Below are 20,848 nucleotides of genomic sequence, written 5' to 3' on the forward strand. Positions count from 1 at the left end.
TCTGAAGAAATCCATTATGAATACTATGCTATTTTTAAAATATCAGTTCAGCCTCTTCTGTAACATTTATTATCAAGATTATTTTTGATCAAGTCACACACACACAGAGATATAGATATTGTCATAGTCAATTCTTCCCCTTTCATACTGCATAGATAAATGTTTCAAATTACAACTTTTTTTTGTTTCATAAAATTTGATGTTCTGAAAATTTATATGATATTTTCAAATTATATATATATATATATATATATATATATTTGTTTAGTTACAATGTTATATTTTTCTTTGAAGAATGATCAACGAATTAGAAAGAATATACTTGATATTTTATGTTCTAAGTACAAAAATAAATAAAAAACAAAAAGAAAACAACTTCAACTACTAAAATTTTATGTATATATTACAGTAACAGGAGGGTCAGAGACTGCACCAATAGGATATTGTACTAAGAATTTAACAAATAGTAAAGCAACATGTCCAATCAAAGCATGTAAATCTGTGTGTATGAATTAGTTGAAAGGAGACGGTTTTTGCCAGGAAGTGAACAAGAAAGGAGCTATGAATTGCCTATGCTTTTATAGGTGTCCCCCAGGCACGCCCATTCCTAGGTATGGACCCTAAAATGTATAGAATAAGAGAGACCAATGCCTTAACAATGTGTCTGCCTTCAGGGACCTAAGAAGTAAGAATGCACCTGCCTTTATCAGTGCTGTTATTGGTTTATATTAGTGTTGTTAGAAAATTATATTGTACACGAAAATATGGTGATTATGAGTTTGTGGCCTAATGGTTTATATTAGTACTAGATATGGACCCGTGCGTTGCACGGGTTGCCGGTCGAAATTATTATTTTTATTTTATTTTTGTAAGCTTAACTAAAATTCTATAAACATATATATTTTAGAAAATGCAGCATAATTATTTCAAAATATAGATTTATTAGCATAATGCATAAAATAAAACATTATTCATAGTTATGTTATTATAATTATTAAATCATCTAATATAATTATTGGCTTATTTATAAAATTATATAATTTTTTGCTTATTATAAGTTATGAAGTCATAAATGTTCATATGTTGTATTATTGAATTTTAATAAGTTATTTACATCTATCGGAAGAGTGTGTTACATCTTATAATTTCAATGTGGGCAAGATAGAAACAAAACTATGATAATAAGAAAAGATAAAATTATATAGTTATGTAAATATATGAACGATATATGTATAATATGTAAACATGTAGTCTGAGTTACGTAAATATAGATGTTTTTTAGAAAAGTTTAAACGTCATAATAAAATTGTGACAATAAAAGTAGAGAAACATGAGACTGTCTATATCCATGTCATGTAACTTAATTGATAATATGAGATATCCTCAATTCGCTATATAGCTTTTGTCATTTTAGGCCCACATTACAAATTTCTTCATTTTTTCTTCTTTGCAATTCTCAAATCTCTATGTATCTCTCATTACATTTCTCTTATTTTTGTTCGAACTCCTCTTTCTTTCTCATTCTCTCCATCATCTCGTCGGATTTTTTCACCACCATATCTTTATTTTATATTTTTCCCTATCTCAATTTCTCGCATTCGTCGGGCATCACTACCGAGTCTCACTACTCTGACCCACCACCACAACTAAATCTCACTACTATCAAAATCACCACCAACATCAATACCGAATCTCACTAATTCCAACTAACCACCTTTATCAATATTTACCGCCTCCACCACCACCAAGCTTGAACCCCCATCATCAACACCAAACTTGAACCCCCATCATCAACACCAGCACCACTGCTACCGCCTCTTATCCTCTGTCCCCAACTTTTCTTATTACTCCACCTTCTTTTTTTCCTCCGACATTAGATCAAGCCTCTCCGAGAATAACTCTAATCTATGTCTATCGCCGTTCATAATTATTAATTTACCTCAATTGCCATATATTCATTAGATCTGAATATCACATGCTATTTTTATAAAAACATCGTGATTCGAAGTTATTTTTTATAATTAATATAATATAATATCGTTAAGAAATTAGTTTGCTTAATGAGAAAATATGAGACAATCTATTTGTTTATATAAAGGTGACTATTTACTATCTTTTTTCTTATAAGATTAATAACTGATTACATAATTTTTGAAACTTTTTTTCTAATTTTAATTTTTTTTTTTGTACAGTTAGTAACTTATAAATAAAACGTTTAGCATAATTTTATAATTTCGATTTTTATGGAAATATACATATAAATTCTCTATGTATGTATAGTTTGCTAGATAACAAAAACTATTTTGGAAATATATGTACAATTTCCTTATAATTAGCTTTTTACATTTTAAAACTGTTTATATTAATAATTATCCTTTTATTTTTTTTTGAAAAAAAAAGAAAATTTTATTTGACACATGTCAAAATCTTATATCGAAAAATTTGACACGTGTCACGATCTCGTGAGTTATTAACTTTGAAAACCATACTTTATATAATAAGATTAGAGAATTACAATGTAGTTGACTAAGATATGGTAATTTTCGTTTGTGAGTTGTTTATATATATATGTATATATATTATCTTTATGATATAAATGGTTAGTAAAAGATACTTTAGCGTTAGTTCTTACTTAATTTCATAACAAAAATATGAAAGCAAAGAAAGGAAGACGATAAACAACTTGATTATTTCTTTTTACATTTTTTCGCAAAGTCTGTTCACTTTCAGTTTATATGCAAAATCTAACAACCTAGCGTTTTATTCAATCTAACATGCATCATTCTCTAACAATCATTCATGCTTCCTCATTCCTCCATCATGCTTCACATCATTCATTCATGCAACAAACACTCTTCCTTTTAGTCGAGCAGCACCGTCAGTTAATTAATTTACCCCAGCCCTGTAGGTCAAACTCTTAATTACTCGTATCTTCCTTTCCTCTTATCTCCACACAATCAATCAACATGCTCATGACCATGTCGTGACATCTAATAACCTAGGCTCAGTCATCTAACAACTCAATCCCAGACTATGTGTGTGAACATGCAATAAATCTACGAATCACATCTAATTCACAAGGGCGAAATCCCGATTTAAAAACAGAGAGAAAGAACTTTAGAAAACGATTTAGGAAAGATGGTTTTAGAAAACGAGATATGATATCTCTTTCCGTAATCCAAACTAGTTCCCGCAGTCTGGCGGTTTTATGAGCAGCGGATCGCAGGATACAATCACTATGAGACCGATATCGCAACACTCGATAGCGAAATCTACGAACTTGAAATAATACGATATACTCTTGACTTACTTTGAGAAGAAAGGAAGAGATGGGAGAGAGTTTTTGTTGTTGCGTTTTTTGTATAAAAAGCATAAATGAAATGAGAGAGAGAGGTGTTGCTTTTATAGGCTCAGCTCGGTACGGCGGCGGTGGCGCGCTCGCGCGTGTGGTTCGTTTTGCATAATATGCATGTATCTCCTACGCCATAGTCTCCCCTTCCCAATAGCTAGTGAATTATGTTGTATGTGAAACACTATATACTAGAGGAAAAATTTCCAAACTTCCAATGTAGGACAAAATTATATTTGTTGGTATAAGCTTTAAAGCTCACCACTTTGGACCTCAATTACTCATTCAATATAACTTCAATTTTTACATGTAAATACACTATCTTATAGTGCTCATTATAAGGAATCCAAAGACTCTATTATCAGGTCATTCCGGTGATGGACTTCACCGGAAAAGTTGCCGGAAAGTTGGCCGGAGCCACTTTGTAAAAATTGAGTTCCAACAGTTTCAGAGAGATGAAAGTAAAGCCGTGTGTCGTGGTCTCATGTGTTTTGGAAAAAGCATGCTCATAGTGGCGGAGCCTGAATATTTTATCATGGGGTCATATATTAATAAAATTACATAATAATATTAAATTATTTATCTTATATTATTGTTAAAATTAAATTTTGATTATTTTAAGCATTATTTTTGGCTTTTAAATATTAATAAAACACAACTGAAAATAACATCATGTATTATTTTCACAAACCCCATAACTTATAGATGTTTTTCCATAAAAATAGATAAATTTTTAGAAATATTTAAATCTTTGTATACAAAATATATGAAATATAAATATTTTGTTTCTCAAGATGTATAAGAATGAAAAAAAAAAACAAAAATTAATATGTAAGACATTAAAATTATGTAGTAAAACTTAAAACGACTAAAGAGGCACACAAATAAGATCAATTAAATAAAGAAAAATTGCAAGAGATGGTCAAAAGGAATAGTTTAACATGAGTCATAGGGGTCAACTTAGAAGAATCAAGACAAGCCAAAATAAGCCATCATATACCATTTAAGCATGCAAACAAGAATTCTTAAATTTTATGGGGTCAGTTGACCCCCTTGGTCATGAGTTAGCTCCGCCTCTGCATGTTCTTTATGAAGATGTCGTATATGCAGAAGTGTCTGTCGTGTATCCAAATGTTTCATGGAAAGTAGCGTCGTAGAATCGTTGTTCGTTGGACATGTTCAATGTAATCACATATTTGATCTCTAATGATAATGTAGTAAATGACAAAGACAAAAAAAAAAAAAAGTAGAAGCCAAGCAGTTAATATTTTGAAATATTGTTTTTGGTTAATTTTAAATGCAAAGTCGAAACGCAAATAATATCAGAAATTGTAGTTGTATTTAATGTTTTTGTTACTTCATAAGATATTCCCGACTAAAGACAGCTGAGCAACAATATATATATATATATATATATATATATATATATATATATACTTTTGAATATTTCAAAATGTTGTTCTTATGTGATATTTAAAAAAATAATATTTTCCATGTAAATGCAAATAATAAAAGAAAATACTAGGGGAAAAGCACGATCATTTTCATGTGTCTTTTGCTATACACGATCATTTAATGGTTGGTCAGATTTGAGGTGGTCATAACTGTGACTCACTTGCCAATTATACTCACGGTCATAACTGTGGCTTTGTACCCATTTTTTCGATGTTGCCCAGAAGGGCAAAAAATTAGTTGACCTTCACTTTGTTCTCTATAACTCAATAGTTTGTATAGGGGATATCAATTAGATACAAATGTTTAATTAAAAAAAAAAAGAAGTAGCAAACCCTTTAACCAAGACCAATTATATAAATTAACCAAATAAAATTAAAATGAAATTATTGACCAGATAAATAATGAATATAGATTCATGTTTTCGTTTTTTTTTTCTTTTGTCAACTCAAATTTTCAGATTGTTTTTTGTAGTCTAAGTTTGGTTGATGAATTTCAACAAAAAAAATACTATTTTTTATGGAAATATATCTCTTTATTCTCATACAAATTAAATAATTCTTTACAAATGTGGAAGACCTATTATACATATAGACATATATATCAACACAATCATTTATGAGTAAGTTTCTTAATATCATAAATTGAAGAAAATGTTAAAAAGGTTATAAATCTATATATATTTATCTGTTTTAAAAAATGTTGAAAATTTTCTTTTTAAAAAGTCAACAATTTTTTGTATCATACAGTGAAGCTTAATCCTTAAGCTTTCCCTCGAACAATTTTTACCATAAAATAAGATTTAAATTATAACATACCTAATAGTTTTTATCTATATATTCTAACTATCCATGTTCCTATGGTATAATAATATCTTCTAACATTAATTTTGAAACTTGCTTCTCTCTAAATTTTTTTTCCAAAGTGAGATCCAAATTTATTTTAAGAGGTACTTACTAACATACACAATGGCAACAAACAAATTTTCATCTATTGTGTTGCTTTCGTTGATGGTGTTTGCTGCTATTTTGTTGCCAATGATTTCAGGTAACCTATCTATCATCTATTAAAATTTGGTTACTAATGTTATGATAAATAATTTTACTTTAAAATGTTTCTTATGTACTTTTAATAAGGTGACTTGTTTCGGAGTAATCGGTGATATGATATTTTATAAAGTTAACAGAATATATTATTAAAGTTACCGTGTATTTCTAAGAAAAACAAAACCTACAGTAATTTTTTTGTTGAAGTTTTTAATTATCTCATGGGTGTAAAGCATAAACTATCAAAAAATTAAAGTTTTTAAGTTGTATATTTAATTTTACGTGAAAATATTTTTACTCCACTACGACAAAAGGTCACTTTTGCAGTTTATTTTTAAAATTTAAAGATCGCAATATTTACTTTTACGTGAAAATATGTTTACTCCACTACGACAAAAGGTCATTTTTGCAGGTTATTTTTAAAATTTAAAGGTCGCAACTTTTAGATCACCAGTGCAATTAGATTAAAACGAATATTTCATTTTAAACTAACTAGTCATGGTTTTAAAATTAGTGTTTAAAATCAAATCGAAATCAGAAGAAAAAAATGTGCACTAGTAAGAAAATAGTCGTTTATTGAAATTAATCAATTTTTATTTTAAAGTCGTTGAATTTGTTTGTTTATAAACTAAACAGGACAAATGATACCATGTTTAGAGGGGGTATGTACAAACTCATCGGAGTGCAATGAACCCTGCAAATCAAAAGGATACCAAGGAGGGGCTTGTGTACGCATGAGCATAGACACACCCACCGGTGCTTGTTGTTGTAAACCTAATTTCAAATCTCAAGATTCTTTCGAATTTAATGATATTAATAATTAGTACATCACTAGATATGTATGTACTTTTTGATATGACTAAAAAATATATTCAAATATCTTTCGGTATGCAATGTCTTGATTTATATATGTTTCGATGTGGAATCTATAATTATGGATAATCATTCGTAAGTTCATAACGCTGCAAACACCAGATCTTATATATTAGTAAAGCAAGTGAATGATATTCATGTTAGTTATAATCATATAATTTATTTATATCTCACTCTTGCCATACAAATACAATAATAATAAAAAAAAAAAACGATTAAGTGTTAAATGAGAAATAAATAATTGATTTTTATATATATATATATTTTTTTTGTTTTATCAACAATATGTAATATGCCCATTCATCAAAAAAACAATATGTAATATGCGGATTTGAATCTTGGTGGTGACACAATGAAGACACTAGCACAAATTACTAGACTATATTTTTTTGCTAAATCATATAAGTTTTTTCTGTTTAGTTTTAAATGATTTTGATGAGTTTAGGTGAATTTGGAGAAGACATTAGGATCATTTAAATTTTATTTTCTCTTATAAGTAACTTTTATAGTAGCAAGTAAAATAAAATTATAATTGATTTGATAATTTAATGATAATACATAATACAAGATTATGGTAGATTTATTTTTTCCGTCTTTTTTCTGTCTATTACATCATCATTAGAGATTTTTTTTAAGTTAATCATTATATGATGATTTTCAAATACATGTGGCATATACAATTATTATAAAAAATTCTCACGAATAACAATTCCACAACACTCATCTCTCTGCAATACTCGGATCTACAACAGACGGTTCTATACGTACGACATCCGCGATCGACATGATCTAATTGCAAAACTCGAGACCACAACGAACGGCTCTACATGCGATACTCAGGACTTTCGATAATCTTTATACCAATAATCTGCAAGAAATTATACTAATTGAGAATCGAACCACATATCTGGTATAAAAGTATTAATTTATCTTTGGTCAGCCATTAGACCAAAAAAGACTTATACAATTATAATAAATAATATTGGTAACAACAGTGAATATTTTTGTCTACATTGTGTAGCATTTGTGGTACCCGTCCAATCCAATGTTAGAGAAAGGAGTTAATTATGTCAGGCACATTACAAAAGTCGGGAAGTATGTAATTTAAGTCTTGGTGCTGGATTGCCCATAGTATTAGGGAGGTATTTGATTTACTAGAGCTAAGTATGCGGCCATAAAAACAAAAGTATGATTTGAACAAACAAAAAAAAAACAAAAGTATGAAAGATTCACCGTTGTCAAAAAATAAAATATTTCCTATGAAAAGCCCTTCCAGATTATGACTGTAAATCATCTTCTTCTTCTTTCTTTTAAGTTAAATACTCCGATCAAGGATCTAGATTCGGCGTTTTAGCCACAAAGTAGTGGGCCTTGTATTCGACAGTGTTGGTAGAATAGATTCGCTGCTTCTGACCACATCCCAGATCCAACCGCGTTTTCCTGTGTCGAAATTTCTTTCCGTTTTGTAACTTTGTTTCTTTGTAATTTTTAAGTTCAAGCCCATTTTGGGTTGGGTCCTAATTAATAATATATATTTTTTAAAACAAAAGAAATATTTGCATACTCTTTTTCTTCTGCTTAACTTTCTTTATTTTATTTTTTTTGATAATTGACTTTCTTTTTGAAGACAACCTAAAGAGATTAACTCAATCTGAAAGTAAATGAATTTTCATGGATCATATAGTTTATTTTGAAAATCCAAAAAAAAAAGAGAGAGTTTATGCTTATGAATCACAAGATATATTATAGCTCATGCTTGGAAAGAATGTAAAAGCATGGGAGACTCACGCTATGGAGATTTCTCATATTCCTCCAGTAGCACGATAAGTCTTTAGAGCAAATAGGCAAACGATAAAATATATATATTTTGTAAAAGTCATTTTCTAGCAATTTTTTGTTTTCTAGATATTTTGTGAGACAATACAATTGAAACATCGGAAGCAGCAATGAAGTATTTCACGCTTTCATGCATAACCAGAAACCTTAAGATGTACATTTCAGTATGAAGTGTTTGAATCTGACTAAAATAACCTCTTTTCTTGTGGAGTGGTATGCTTTCTTCTCTCTAGTCGACTTATTTTTTATCGTTCATTAATGTTTGCTAATTTCCTACTTTTGTTTCTTTTTAACTCCTCGTGCTTTAAATAAATCATCTATTATTTGGTTGTTTTGCTAAGTTACGTGTAATTAAAATTTCGTGTGGATGATAGTATGCTCCTTACTAAAAGTCTAGAACGTTGGTTGAAGTTATAAAAGGATATAAAACAACCATTGTTTTAGAAAAGTTATATATAGATTATAAATACCAAACGCAATTTATTTTAATTTTACATGAAAGAGTAGTAAACTAGAAAATATAATACACAGTTCACTTACAATACAAATAATAGAAATTCTTTTTGAAAATATATCTTTTACATATCATTTATTACAAAATATGAAAAAATAAATTTAATTCTCTATATACAAGACCAATACAATCACTTTTTTGATAAGTATCTGAATATCATAAATTTAAGAAAAGGTGTTTGATAAAAAAAAATTAGAGAAAAGGTGAAAATAATATATATATATATATATATATATATTAAATTTAAAGTAAAGTTGAAAGTATTTTTTATATTGAAAATTAGAATACAATTTGTATATCAAACAGTCAAGCATTAATTTATTTAGTAAACCCTCAAATAGCTTTATACCATAAAATAAGATTTATAAATTATAATGAATTTAATATTTTTTAAAAGTATATAGTTTTTTTTTTTGGTCAGCAAAAATGCATATATCAAAATGATTATGTAAACGGTAAACCAAATCGACGGTACAGATCCTACATTTTTTTTGATAAGATACAGATCCTACATTAATGAATCATGTGGAGCTTTTATCCATATATATATATATATATATATATGTTTATGTGTGCTAACTATCCATATTCAAATTAATTTTCAACCTTCCTTCTCTTTAATTTTTCTTCAAGTGAGATTGAAGTATATCCCAAGTTGTTGAAATTATGGCGACAAATAAATTTTCATCTTGTTTCTTATTTTCGTTAATGGTGTTTTTTCTCATCCTTTTGCCACTGATTTCAGGTTTCTAAATTAGAAAGAATTTTAAAATCAAAATTTAATCATTATTCTACATATCATGGTGAATCTTTAAGTTGAAATTTCCAAATAAAAATTTGGAATATTAATTTAAGTCAAAGTCTCTAGATACAAAAATCAATGTGTTTGTGTTTTCCTTTGTATATTATCATTTTTTTTTGTCAACCACATATTAATTTAGAAAATCACTCCATGATTGGTAGTCCAGTCTGAAGGAGATTTGTAAACTCGTCTCCTCCGGGCTAGCAATCATGGAGTGATTTTCTAAATAAATGTGTGGTTGACAAAGAAAAAAAAAGATATCATGTCTACTCATGCTTGTAAAATTAGTATTAAAATAGGATAAATATCAGAAACAAAATGTGTAATACTCAATTTTTTATTTTGTTTTTATCATTTTGTATCTAAAATCATGTCAATATGTTTGTTTATGAACTAAACAGGGCAAATGATACCATGTCTACTGGGGAAATGTAAAAACACAAGGACATGCAATGCATCTTGCAAATCTAGAGGATACAAAGGAGGGGCTTGTATAAGCATGGACGTTCGCTCAAAAACCGGTGCTTATTGCTGCAAAGTTAGATTTGAATAATTGAATCTCAAGATTCTTCTGATACAAGCCCCTCATTAATTGATAATTAATTCTTAACTTTATATGTGTAAGGTTTTATATGAATAAAAAAATTAACCAAACATCTTTTATATGTTTCGGCATGGATATACTGTATATGGGCAATTTAGTAGGTAACTTAATTTGTCCCACTGATATGTTTAAATAACATATTCTACTAACACTTCAAATTATTTGACAGAAATAACCTTGAATTGAACCATTTATTCCCCAAAGCTTAAGTTAATACATTTGTGACAATGTACATTACATAGAAATTAGAAAAGAAGAAGAAAATATGAATCTAATATTAAAGTGAAAATTGTTTATTATTAGCTATTGTTATGTGTTAGCTTTGAACTATGTATATCAAATTAGCTTAAAATCCCAGTGTCTACGTTTAGTTTAGTTTTTTTTCAACCAAACATTAATTAAAAACTAACTCAATGATTGGTTGCCTAATTAGGAGGAAAAAACTTTACAAAAGTAACTTCAGAAATAAAAGTCTATAGGATCTTGCTAAACAAAAGTAACTTGAGAAAATAAAGTCTAGAGAATTTTGCTAAAAATCCGCCTTAGAATTACATAAACGTGAAATGGAAGAAAGCGAGAAAAGAGGAAAGGAGACACATAGCAATCCAAGATCTTCTAGAAGATTGGAGAAAGCGGGCCATTCTTCAAGAGATTTTACCATCGAGACTAATTCTGAAAAATCTGTTTCAAACGCCTGACAATTAATCTTGCTTGAAAGGATATTCTTCATCGCCCAGATTAAAACTTCTAGCTCCGAGTGAAGGAGAGAGGGATCCCTTCGAAGATACATTGCACCAATCAAAATTATATCGTCATTTCCTTGAAAACACCACCATCCTAAACCCTTAGTTGGATCTGACGATTTCCATGATCCATCATCCCACATTTTATAGATTGAATTAGAGTATCCAAAGTATCCCTAATAAAACTAGATTCAATCGGGTCTAATTGAGTTTCTTCCCATATTTATTTTTCACTCCAAGCGTAATTTAAAATATTTGTGGACTCGGATTGTAGTCCCTTGAAAACTTTTGTATTCCTATCTTTCCATATTAACCGTTTAGTTTAGTTCTTTGACAAAGAAAAATGATATGTCTTTTAATTCTTTAAAAACAACATGATATATTTCTTGTCACCAACTAGTTGTTTTATCCGTCGACCGTCGGGTATTAGCAAGACTTCGAGGAATCAAACAAATAAGGGATTTTTATTGGATCAATTATTTAAAGTCAAATCTCAAAATAATCTTCAAGATTTAAAATTTTCACTTAATATATTAAAAAATTCAAAGTTTATTAATTGTTGAATAACACCAAATTTTAATAAATGATTGGAGATTTCATTGAATTATCAGATTAAATAACAGTTTAAATTTAATGCAAAATCTATATTCATTGATTAAATAACAAATTATGCTTAAATTAAATTAAAATTCTATGATTTAACTAACAACATCCAAAGATTGTCACATGGTAATCAAATCCTAGCGAGCGGCTTCGTACTAAAGCCCCAATAAGGCCTTTTGTCAATAAACCCATTAGCCCAATAAAAACTCTTCTCCTCTTTCAATTTTTTGACGTTAATTCAATAAACAAACAAATAAGAGTATCAGACGTAACCGAATCAAAAAAAAATTGCTTTGATCGATCGGTAAAATCTAAGAATGGATCCAAAATCGCCGGAATTTATCATTGATCCGCCGCTTAAAGTCTTAGGATTTGTGTTTGAAGAGCTCTCCGCCACCAGAGTCGCCGGCCACCTCACCGTAACTGAAAAATGTTGCCAGCCGTTCAAAGTCTTGCACGGCGGCGTATCGGCTCTGATCGCTGAGGGACTCGCCAGTCTCGGCGCCGGAATCGCCTCCGGTTATAAACGCGTCGCTGGAATCCATCTCTCAATTCACCACCTCCGACCTGCTGCTCTCGGCGATATCGTCTTCGCCGAATCTTTTCCAGTTTCCGTCGGCAAAAATATTCAGGTAACCTATACATATACTGATCATACACATATATAGGCATGACCACCGTTACGGTTATTGCGGTTACGGTTATAAAATTTCTAGAACCGTATCTTTAACCGTTATATATACGGTTAAAACGGTTACAGTTAAATACGGTTACGGTTACAACGGTTACGGTTAAATACGGTTACGGTTATTTAATTATTACGATACGGTTAATATCAAAGAAAAAATTTAGGTATTTTTAATCTTTAGAATAAAAAATTTAATGATGATATATCAAATAATATTTATTTTACAATATATAATATATGTGATTATGTACTTTAATATTTATATTTAATTAGCTTTTTTGTTCTGGTAAGTAAACTAACGAATAACTAAATCAATGGTAATAATTATAATGATTGAAATATTGTTTAATTGACAATACGTATTCCAAACAATACTATAGAAATGATGTTATGAGAAAAACGATTACAGGTGTAGAAATAATAACTTGTAAATTATTTATGATTTGATTTATGAAAAATGAGTAGTAAATTATTTATGATTTGATTTGTGGAAGTGGACTAGTGGAGTGGTTTAATTTAGTAGTGGACATATTGAACCATTTAAGACACTGTTTTAGTGAAATAATTATGTATTTTAGGTTTTAACTGCACGGTTAGCTATGCGGTTAACCGACTGTACGGTTAACTAACGGTTTTGATACGTTTACGGTTAATTAACGGTTACGATTAGTATATTTTTAACCGTAACTAATCTATTTTTACGGTTAACGGTTACGGTTATTAAACGTTTTATACGGTTACGGTTCGGTTTCAGTTGAGAAACAGTCTGGTTACGATCCGAAATACGGTTACGGTTAGCTTTTGGTCATGACTACAAATATACACAGCTATATATGTTTAGACAATTTATGTCAAAAAAAAAAAAAATTTTAATATATATTTAATTAAAGTCTTAAAGAATATATAAATATTGAAAAAAAAATTTGCAGCCGTCAAAAAAAAAAGTTATGCATTTCGAAAGATAACATTAAGATTATTTTTCACGTATTAATTGGTAAAAGTGACAAATTAATGTTTATCCATCATGTTTATTTTTTTTATCAAACCAATTTTTCTTATGACCAGGTAAATTTTTAAAAATTGAAATTAAACATGTGATTGATGCAATTACTAAAGATGTTTTCAACAAAAAAAAAATTACTAAAGATGTTTTACAATTTTTGGTTTATATATATAAATTGTGAACCTTATTTTTGTGAAATCTTAATTATTTCACCTAAAATGAAAATTGGAAAAAAAATATATGTAAATGAGTTTGACTTGTAAACTATTCCGGCAAGCAAAAGCAGGTGTTGTACCAAGTTGTCGGGTACTTTGATTTTGTTAGCATGCATTTGACAAAACCAACGCAAAATATTTTTATTTATTTAATGAATAAACATTATCGTAGATTAAAGACCCAAAATGTGAAAGTGACACGAGTTGTTATGTGTTGATTTGAATGTACTAAAAATTTCTTTTTAGTTTAAATAAACGAGAGGCTTAACACAAATTTGTATCTAACTAGGTGTGGGAGGTCCGGTTATGGAAAACCAAGAAAACCGAGAAAACGGACAACAAGATAATGGTATCAACATCGCGGGTTACCCTCTTCTGCGGTTTACCTATACCAGACCATGTTAAAGATGCTCCGGACGAGTTGAAGAAAGTTATATCCAAGTTGTAATTCAAATTGTATCTCTCTTGTTGTTGGGAATAAGAACAGTTTTAGTTTGGTTTTATTGTATGATCTACCAAACGATTAAATAAACTGATGTATCAGCCTATCAGGGATGACATATAACTATAAGTAATAGAAAATTGACAAGTTATTGTGGGTTTAGTTTATAGATCGTTTTAAAATGTGGTATTAATAGACTATCTTGTTGAAAGGTCCAAATTCTATAGATGGGGTCATAAAACGAAAATCTCTGCAAAAACAAGAGATTCTTCTTTTTTATCGAAGGCTATTCAAGAAAACAATGAACGTGAATGGTATAGCAGTTGTTACATATTTCTCATGTTGTATTCACATAATTGTGTTAATGCCTCTAAACTTATCCAAGTAAGTGTTTGATATAAATTTTGTCTCCATGAATTTGATCTCGAACAATAAGTCATCCTTTCCATGATCTCAATTCATACGTTGTTTATCAAATAATCATTATATAATACTACAACATATTGATATAATATTTTAACATATGGAAAAATTATGTTGGGCATTACTAGACGTGGGTAATATACACTGCTATATAGTTTTTATTAGTGAGAAGACTTTTTTTGTTTTTTTAACGTCATTAGTGAGAAGACTTTTATCCATATTTTTCAATAGAAATATTATTTGGTGACGACTTACGAAGTTCAAATTTCGTTTGGTTGTGGTAATTTGTTTTACCTGGAGACATAAAATCGATGGTAAATTTGTTTGCTGATAGAATTCTATTTTCCGCATAATAGGAAGATAAATAATATTTTAAAAAATTTCTTAGTATGATATGCCCATATATAGTTACCACAATCTAACTGCATGTAGCTCATTTATAAAACTAGAAGATAAATTTTAAGATATGTTTCTTCACATCATAATGTAAAATTTATCAATACCAATATACCATAACATTAAAAATTTCAAACAAAGAAGAAAGTCAAGATGGATATTTAGTTTTTTGATGGATATATTATTTGGTTGAGTTCTTTCTTTTTTAGACAACAACATCCAGTGTGCAGTCTAAATGTTCCACAATACCATCCATTTTTATAGCCTTTGCTTAAGCAAATCGTATCACATACGCTTGTACACTCTGACCGAAAACAAACGGCGTCATGAACGTCAATAGCGTTTATTTTATCTGAAAAAAATATCATAAAAATCTAGTATGATAAATCAAAATAGAAAATTTCCAAATAAATTACTTTTGTTCAAGTTGGTGTATTTTGCTGAATGATGTACAATAATAAGTCATTTAAAAATCTAAGATAATATGGTTTATATCTAGAAAATACCCTACTAGAAATCAATATAGTTTGTGTATAAGGTTTATGGGTTTGTAAATCGACTTACATGCCATCGCAAACAAGAGAACAATTGTTATGGCAATGAATATATGTGATTGTTTCTTGTTTTGCATTGTTTTTGAGGTATCAATAGCTATTGTTACCACTATTTCTCAAAGTATGAAATTTTTTCTCTCTCCCTCTTTTTAGATGTACAGTATCTATTGAGATCAAATTGCTCTTATATAGGTTTTGATTTTTTCAAATAAAATAAATCAATGAGCTAAATTTGTGTTCTATTTTCTGATATTATTAACATATCCAAGTAAATCTCAATGTACAAAAGTAAAAAAAGAACAAGCATTAAAGGAACAAGATCTTTTTTCAAAAAAACAATTAAAGGAAGAAGATCAGCATGGGTTTAAAAATGCCTAAATTATGTAAATGTCAGTAAATAAAATTTTATTTAAGAACATTAAAAAATGAAAAATTGATATAAAAAAAACTATTAATAGAAAATTTGGTAATATTTAATATACTATTTTGTTAAATAATCTTTAAAATATAGTATTTCAGATTTCAGATAAAGAACTGCACAAAATTTATTTTACAAATCTAATATATAATATATATGAGAACAAGATAGAAAGAACTAATAATCTACTAAAATTAAAGATAGAAAGAACTAATGAAAGAAGATCCATATGAGTTAAAATAATTAGGTAAATGCCAAGAAATCAGATTTCTTTAAGAAAATGGCAAATTGGAAAGCTGTTATTAAGAAATAACAAAAAGCTCCTTGTAAAAGTTTTGGAAGACATTTAACGTACGATTTTATTGGATTACCTTTACGTGTATTTCTATTGGGTATCTCATAGATAATAAATATGCCGATATTTAGCGCAGTAAATCATGTGAGCAATTTTTACTGGAGAGTATTAATCCACAAATGCATGGTTTAATTTTTGTGGTCTGGTAGTGTCAGTGAGATCAAATCCAATGACTTAGTTCACACAAAGGATTTGCGAGATTAGTTTTAAGTTATACTTCCCGACGACCGATTTAAATGATTTATGAAGCACAAGAGATCTAGGAGAGTGAGCTTTCATCCAGAAGTAGTCCTGAGTCATTCTCTTTAACGGTTCAAAAGTTATAGATAGTTTAATGAAAACATTTCCAGCAACCTCGCGTATGAAGTGACCATAGAAAGGAGACATGACAAAAAAAACATGAACCTGCGGCTAGAGGCACCGTCCCTGTTACTAGGGTGACATTTCATACAATCCTCCTCTTTTTCCTTTTTCAACTTTGAAAAAACCCTAACCCAACTCTGAAGCCCCAAGACATTATATATACTCATTTTTAATAAGGTTTTCGACACAAACTTCATGAGAGAACATCTTCCAAAACTCTGAACAAAAAACAAATCCAAAAACACTTTTAGATTTAGAGATGTTTATGAACCCGCTATATTCTTTGTACTTCGATATAGAGATGTTTATGAACCCGCTATATTCTATTTCCTTTTATTTATGATTATGAATATGCATTCCTACACAATGTTTCCTGCATGTTCATTGATCATATGATTGAGTAACTTTATTGTTGGGTTTTTAGGGCTTATGAAAGGAGACCTCTTGAATTTGATTAACTTAGATGCTTGGATTTAGAATTGTTTTCCTTCACAAAAGTTCTTCGTTCTTTGCTTGTTCTTATTATTGACTATTGATTTGCTGGTCACTTAGTGATTGATCTTAGGAATAAAAGAACCACGAAAGTGATGCATCTATTATCTTGAACTAGCGTAAACGAGATTGATGCCATAACCTTTGAAAGTATAGTTCTGATGTTCTTGTGTACAAATCGAATCAGATTTTTATCATATGTTTTATTGTTTAGTTGGATGGATGTGAGAGTTGACTCATTAGATTGGTAGATATAAATGATTAACGCTTTGAAAGTAGATTGATTATACACATATAGATTCAAGTAGATTGATTATACAGTAAAACCTCTATAAATTAATACTCTATAAATTAATAACCTCTCTAAATTAATAAATTCTTCCGGTCCCGAGTTGGGATCAATATAAAATATGACATAAATCGATAAATTAATAAGATAATAATTTTTTTGAAAATCTCATATAAACATATGGTTCCATCGATATCATAAATTAATAATTGTATAAACTTATCAATATTTATATATGATATAAATTTATATATGTCATATTTGAATTACTATGATATATATTTAAAATATTCTATGTAAAATATTTAATAAAATATGACTCTATTATTCAAAAAATGTTTGTGTTGTTTTTTTAAACTTAATAATTGCTTCTCTACTTGTAATTAGTTTTTAAAAGATATTACTTATAAAGAAAAAAATTATTTTTAGATAGAAATGTTTTTAAGAAATTACAAAATTAGTAAAATCTCTCTATAAATTAATAATTATTAATTTATCGATAAATTAAAACCTCTCTAAATTAATAAAATTTGCTAGTCCCAACATTATTAATTTATAGAGGTTTTACTGTATGTGGAAATATTTTATGCATATATTATCAATAGAAGGTTTATCCATATAAAGTTTGAACAATACTTTTAAGATGTTTACTTATACAAAAATATTAAACCGCAATATAGTTTGTTTTACGTGGAGACCCGATGGAAAATTGATAGGTTGACTCTTTTTAACGAAAAAAAAATAAAGGTGCTTGCTGACAAAATTCTAATTTTCAAATTAATCAAATGATAAATATTTAATTATTTTAGTTGTTTTTAGTTTGATATGCCCCTACCATATGCCCATATTAAATTCTTTTTAGTTTGATATGCACATATATAATTACCATAGTCATAAATATTTGGTTTTAATATATTTTTCACATAATGTGAAATGAGTTGAGTCAACCCATGAACTCATTTAACTTCAAACTCATTGGGTAATGAGTTGAGTTGGGTTGAGTTGACCATTTTGACACCCCTAGGTATACCCCTTTCTTAAGCAAAGTTTTCCACATTCTTTTGTACACGATGACTGGTGAAAACAGTCAGCGTCATATACAACAATAGCATTTGTTTGAGCTGTAAAAGATATCATCCAGATCAATATATATTGATGTGCAATCATCATATATAGAAACCCTAAGGTTCTACGATTTAAATCAAGAAAATAAACTAATAAATATCAGAACATTTAGTGTATGAGGTTTATGCATTTGTGAATCAACTTGCCTGCCATTGCAAACAAAAGAACAATAGTTATGGCAGTGAATATATGTAAATTTTTCTTGCTCTGCATTTTTTAAGGTATCACTAGCTATTTTTCGAAGTTTGTTTATGTTTTTCGGATTTGTGCATTGAGATCATATTGCTTTTATATAGGGTTTTATTAATAAAATTAATATATAAGAGCTATTTTTACACTCTTTCTTTTTGCTATCATTAATATAAAGCTCTACTAAATCTAAATTTACTAAAGAGAAGATTTGGTTATGACAAGTAGCATATTGATTTAAATCCGCATAATATATGTTGTTGATTGGATTTTTTTTTATCAAATATTTTTTTTTTGTCAACCAGACATTAATTAAAAAGTATTCTCTTGATTGGTTGCCCAATTAGGAGGAGTAGAGTTTACAAAAGTAACTTCAGAAAGTAAAATTCTAGCAGAACGGGCTAAGCAGTCCGCTTGGACATTACATAAGCGAGAAAAAAATTAAATCAAACGACTCCACTGGGGATCGAACCCAGAGTCTCTGGTTTCGTAGACCAGCGCCTTATCCATTGGGACATTGGAATTTATTTTATCAAATATATTTATATTTCACTTTTTTGAAAAATAATTTACTCACTTCTGTTTTATAAATCTACTCTATAAAAAATAGCAAGCATTAAAGACAAAATGGGTTAAAAAGAGTAATTAGGTAAATGCCGGTATATAACTAAAACATATTTTCAGAAAACTAAAAATTTAAAAGTTTTTATCAAGAGATAACAAAAAGCTACTAATATATATTTGGGATGACATTTAATATGCTTAAAATATATTTATTGAGTATGTCAACCCGCATAAATATATATATAGATACATATATATACTAGATTTTAACCCGCGGTACACCGCGGGATGATTTGATTTTAAAGTTAGTATAAAAATATTTTGTAAATTGTATCTCCTTATAACATATTTATTTATATTATAGTTTACAATTGTTATTAAGTAACGGTATACCACGAGTCCACGAGATAATTATTAATAAACTGAGGATTTAACCCGTATTAAAGCGGTATATAAATATTGATTCAAATTCGTCCGCCATATAAATCATTTCCGAAATATAACCCGTTCCGTAATTTCTTAACCCGTCCTGTGATTTGTATTAAAAAAAATAAGGATTAAATCCGTATTGAAGCGGCAGATTAATGATATTTTAATCTTTTTATTATTGTTGATTCAAAAACCCGTCCCGCCAAACCCATCCCGCCAAAAAACTCATTTATTTTATTAATGTTCTTATTTATGATATGATTCTGAATCATTGTCTAAATATTTTAATCGATGTAGAACGTTGAACATACATTTTCGTCAATTGGATAATATATGTCCGTTTTTAAAATTTCGAATCACAGTATATGCAGAAAAAAAATTGATTTTTTTTTTACTTTATGTATTATATGATGATTCAAAACAGTTAAAAACAAATTAAACAAAGATGATAGGAGAATCATAATTATAAATCTTAATCAAATCTTCTAAAAATCTAAATTATTAAATATGGAATATCCGGTGTATGAGTTGGGTTAAATATAACCCGATCCAACAAATTTTTGGAGAAGGAATTTTTAAAATGGGTCGGATATCCGATATACCCGAAAGCTTTTTTACCCACCCGTCACAAAAAGTGCTGCGATTATACTAGTATAGATATGTTGCTGAACAAAATAGAAAGATGATATTATCAAATATATTTGTTCTTTTAGAATTTTTTCTATAAGGTTACCCACTTTTAATTTTTAAATCTAATTTAAAAGAGAAAAAAATAGCAAGCATCTATGAAGAAAGTTTCAAAAAAATTTAGAACTTAATTAAGCACCTAGGTAAATGCTAATAAAATATTTTATTTGAAGAAAAGTACTCGAATAGTTGTTATTATGAATATGGAAAAACAAAACAACTTATAAAAATTGGTCTCGGTCTATGATCTCATTTGCTCAAACGGATATGGTCTTCTTCCATTTTGCTTACACCCTTTGGTATTCTTGGTCTCGACTATGATCTCCCTTCGCTCATAGTTCTCCTTGTCCACTGTCTAGCAGTCATTTTATCTAGTCTTCTTCTTATATAAATA

The 20,848-nt window shown here is 28.7% G+C and overlaps 3 protein-coding genes and 1 long non-coding RNA gene across 4 annotated transcripts; 3 read left to right on the top strand and 1 right to left on the bottom strand.

Moving 5' to 3' along the window:
- Positions 1-5,674: 5,674 nt before the first annotated feature.
- LOC9300007 (putative defensin-like protein 83) lies at positions 5,675-6,782 on the top strand. The gene is made up of 2 exons (XM_002863885.2): positions 5,675-5,848; positions 6,484-6,782. The coding sequence occupies exons 1-2, from the start codon at positions 5,770-5,772 to the stop codon at positions 6,669-6,671; spliced, it is 267 nt and encodes an 88-aa protein (XP_002863931.1). The 5' UTR covers positions 5,675-5,769; the 3' UTR covers positions 6,672-6,782.
- Positions 6,783-9,675: 2,893 nt separating this feature from the next.
- On the top strand, positions 9,676-10,595 carry LOC9300008. The gene is made up of 2 exons (XR_002331913.1): positions 9,676-9,815; positions 10,274-10,595. It is a non-coding gene; the product is annotated as an uncharacterized LOC9300008 (long non-coding RNA).
- Positions 10,596-11,977: 1,382 nt separating this feature from the next.
- On the top strand, positions 11,978-14,337 carry LOC9300009 (1,4-dihydroxy-2-naphthoyl-CoA thioesterase 2). The gene is made up of 2 exons (XM_002863887.2): positions 11,978-12,454; positions 14,018-14,337. The coding sequence occupies exons 1-2, from the start codon at positions 12,140-12,142 to the stop codon at positions 14,174-14,176; spliced, it is 474 nt and encodes a 157-aa protein (XP_002863933.1). The 5' UTR covers positions 11,978-12,139; the 3' UTR covers positions 14,177-14,337.
- Positions 14,338-15,001: 664 nt separating this feature from the next.
- Positions 15,002-15,679, bottom strand: LOC9300010 (defensin-like protein 76). The gene is made up of 2 exons (XM_002865648.2): positions 15,554-15,679; positions 15,002-15,341 (listed from the first exon to the last, which is right to left on the bottom strand). The coding sequence occupies exons 1-2, from the start codon at positions 15,618-15,620 to the stop codon at positions 15,151-15,153; spliced, it is 258 nt and encodes an 85-aa protein (XP_002865694.1). The 5' UTR covers positions 15,621-15,679; the 3' UTR covers positions 15,002-15,150.
- Between the last annotated feature and the right edge of the window lie 5,169 nt (positions 15,680-20,848).

The sequence above is a fragment of the Arabidopsis lyrata genome, assembly GCF_000004255.2.
Source record: "Arabidopsis lyrata subsp. lyrata unplaced genomic scaffold ARALYscaffold_8, whole genome shotgun sequence".
In the NCBI taxonomy this organism is placed as follows: Eukaryota; Viridiplantae; Streptophyta; class Magnoliopsida; order Brassicales; family Brassicaceae; genus Arabidopsis; species Arabidopsis lyrata.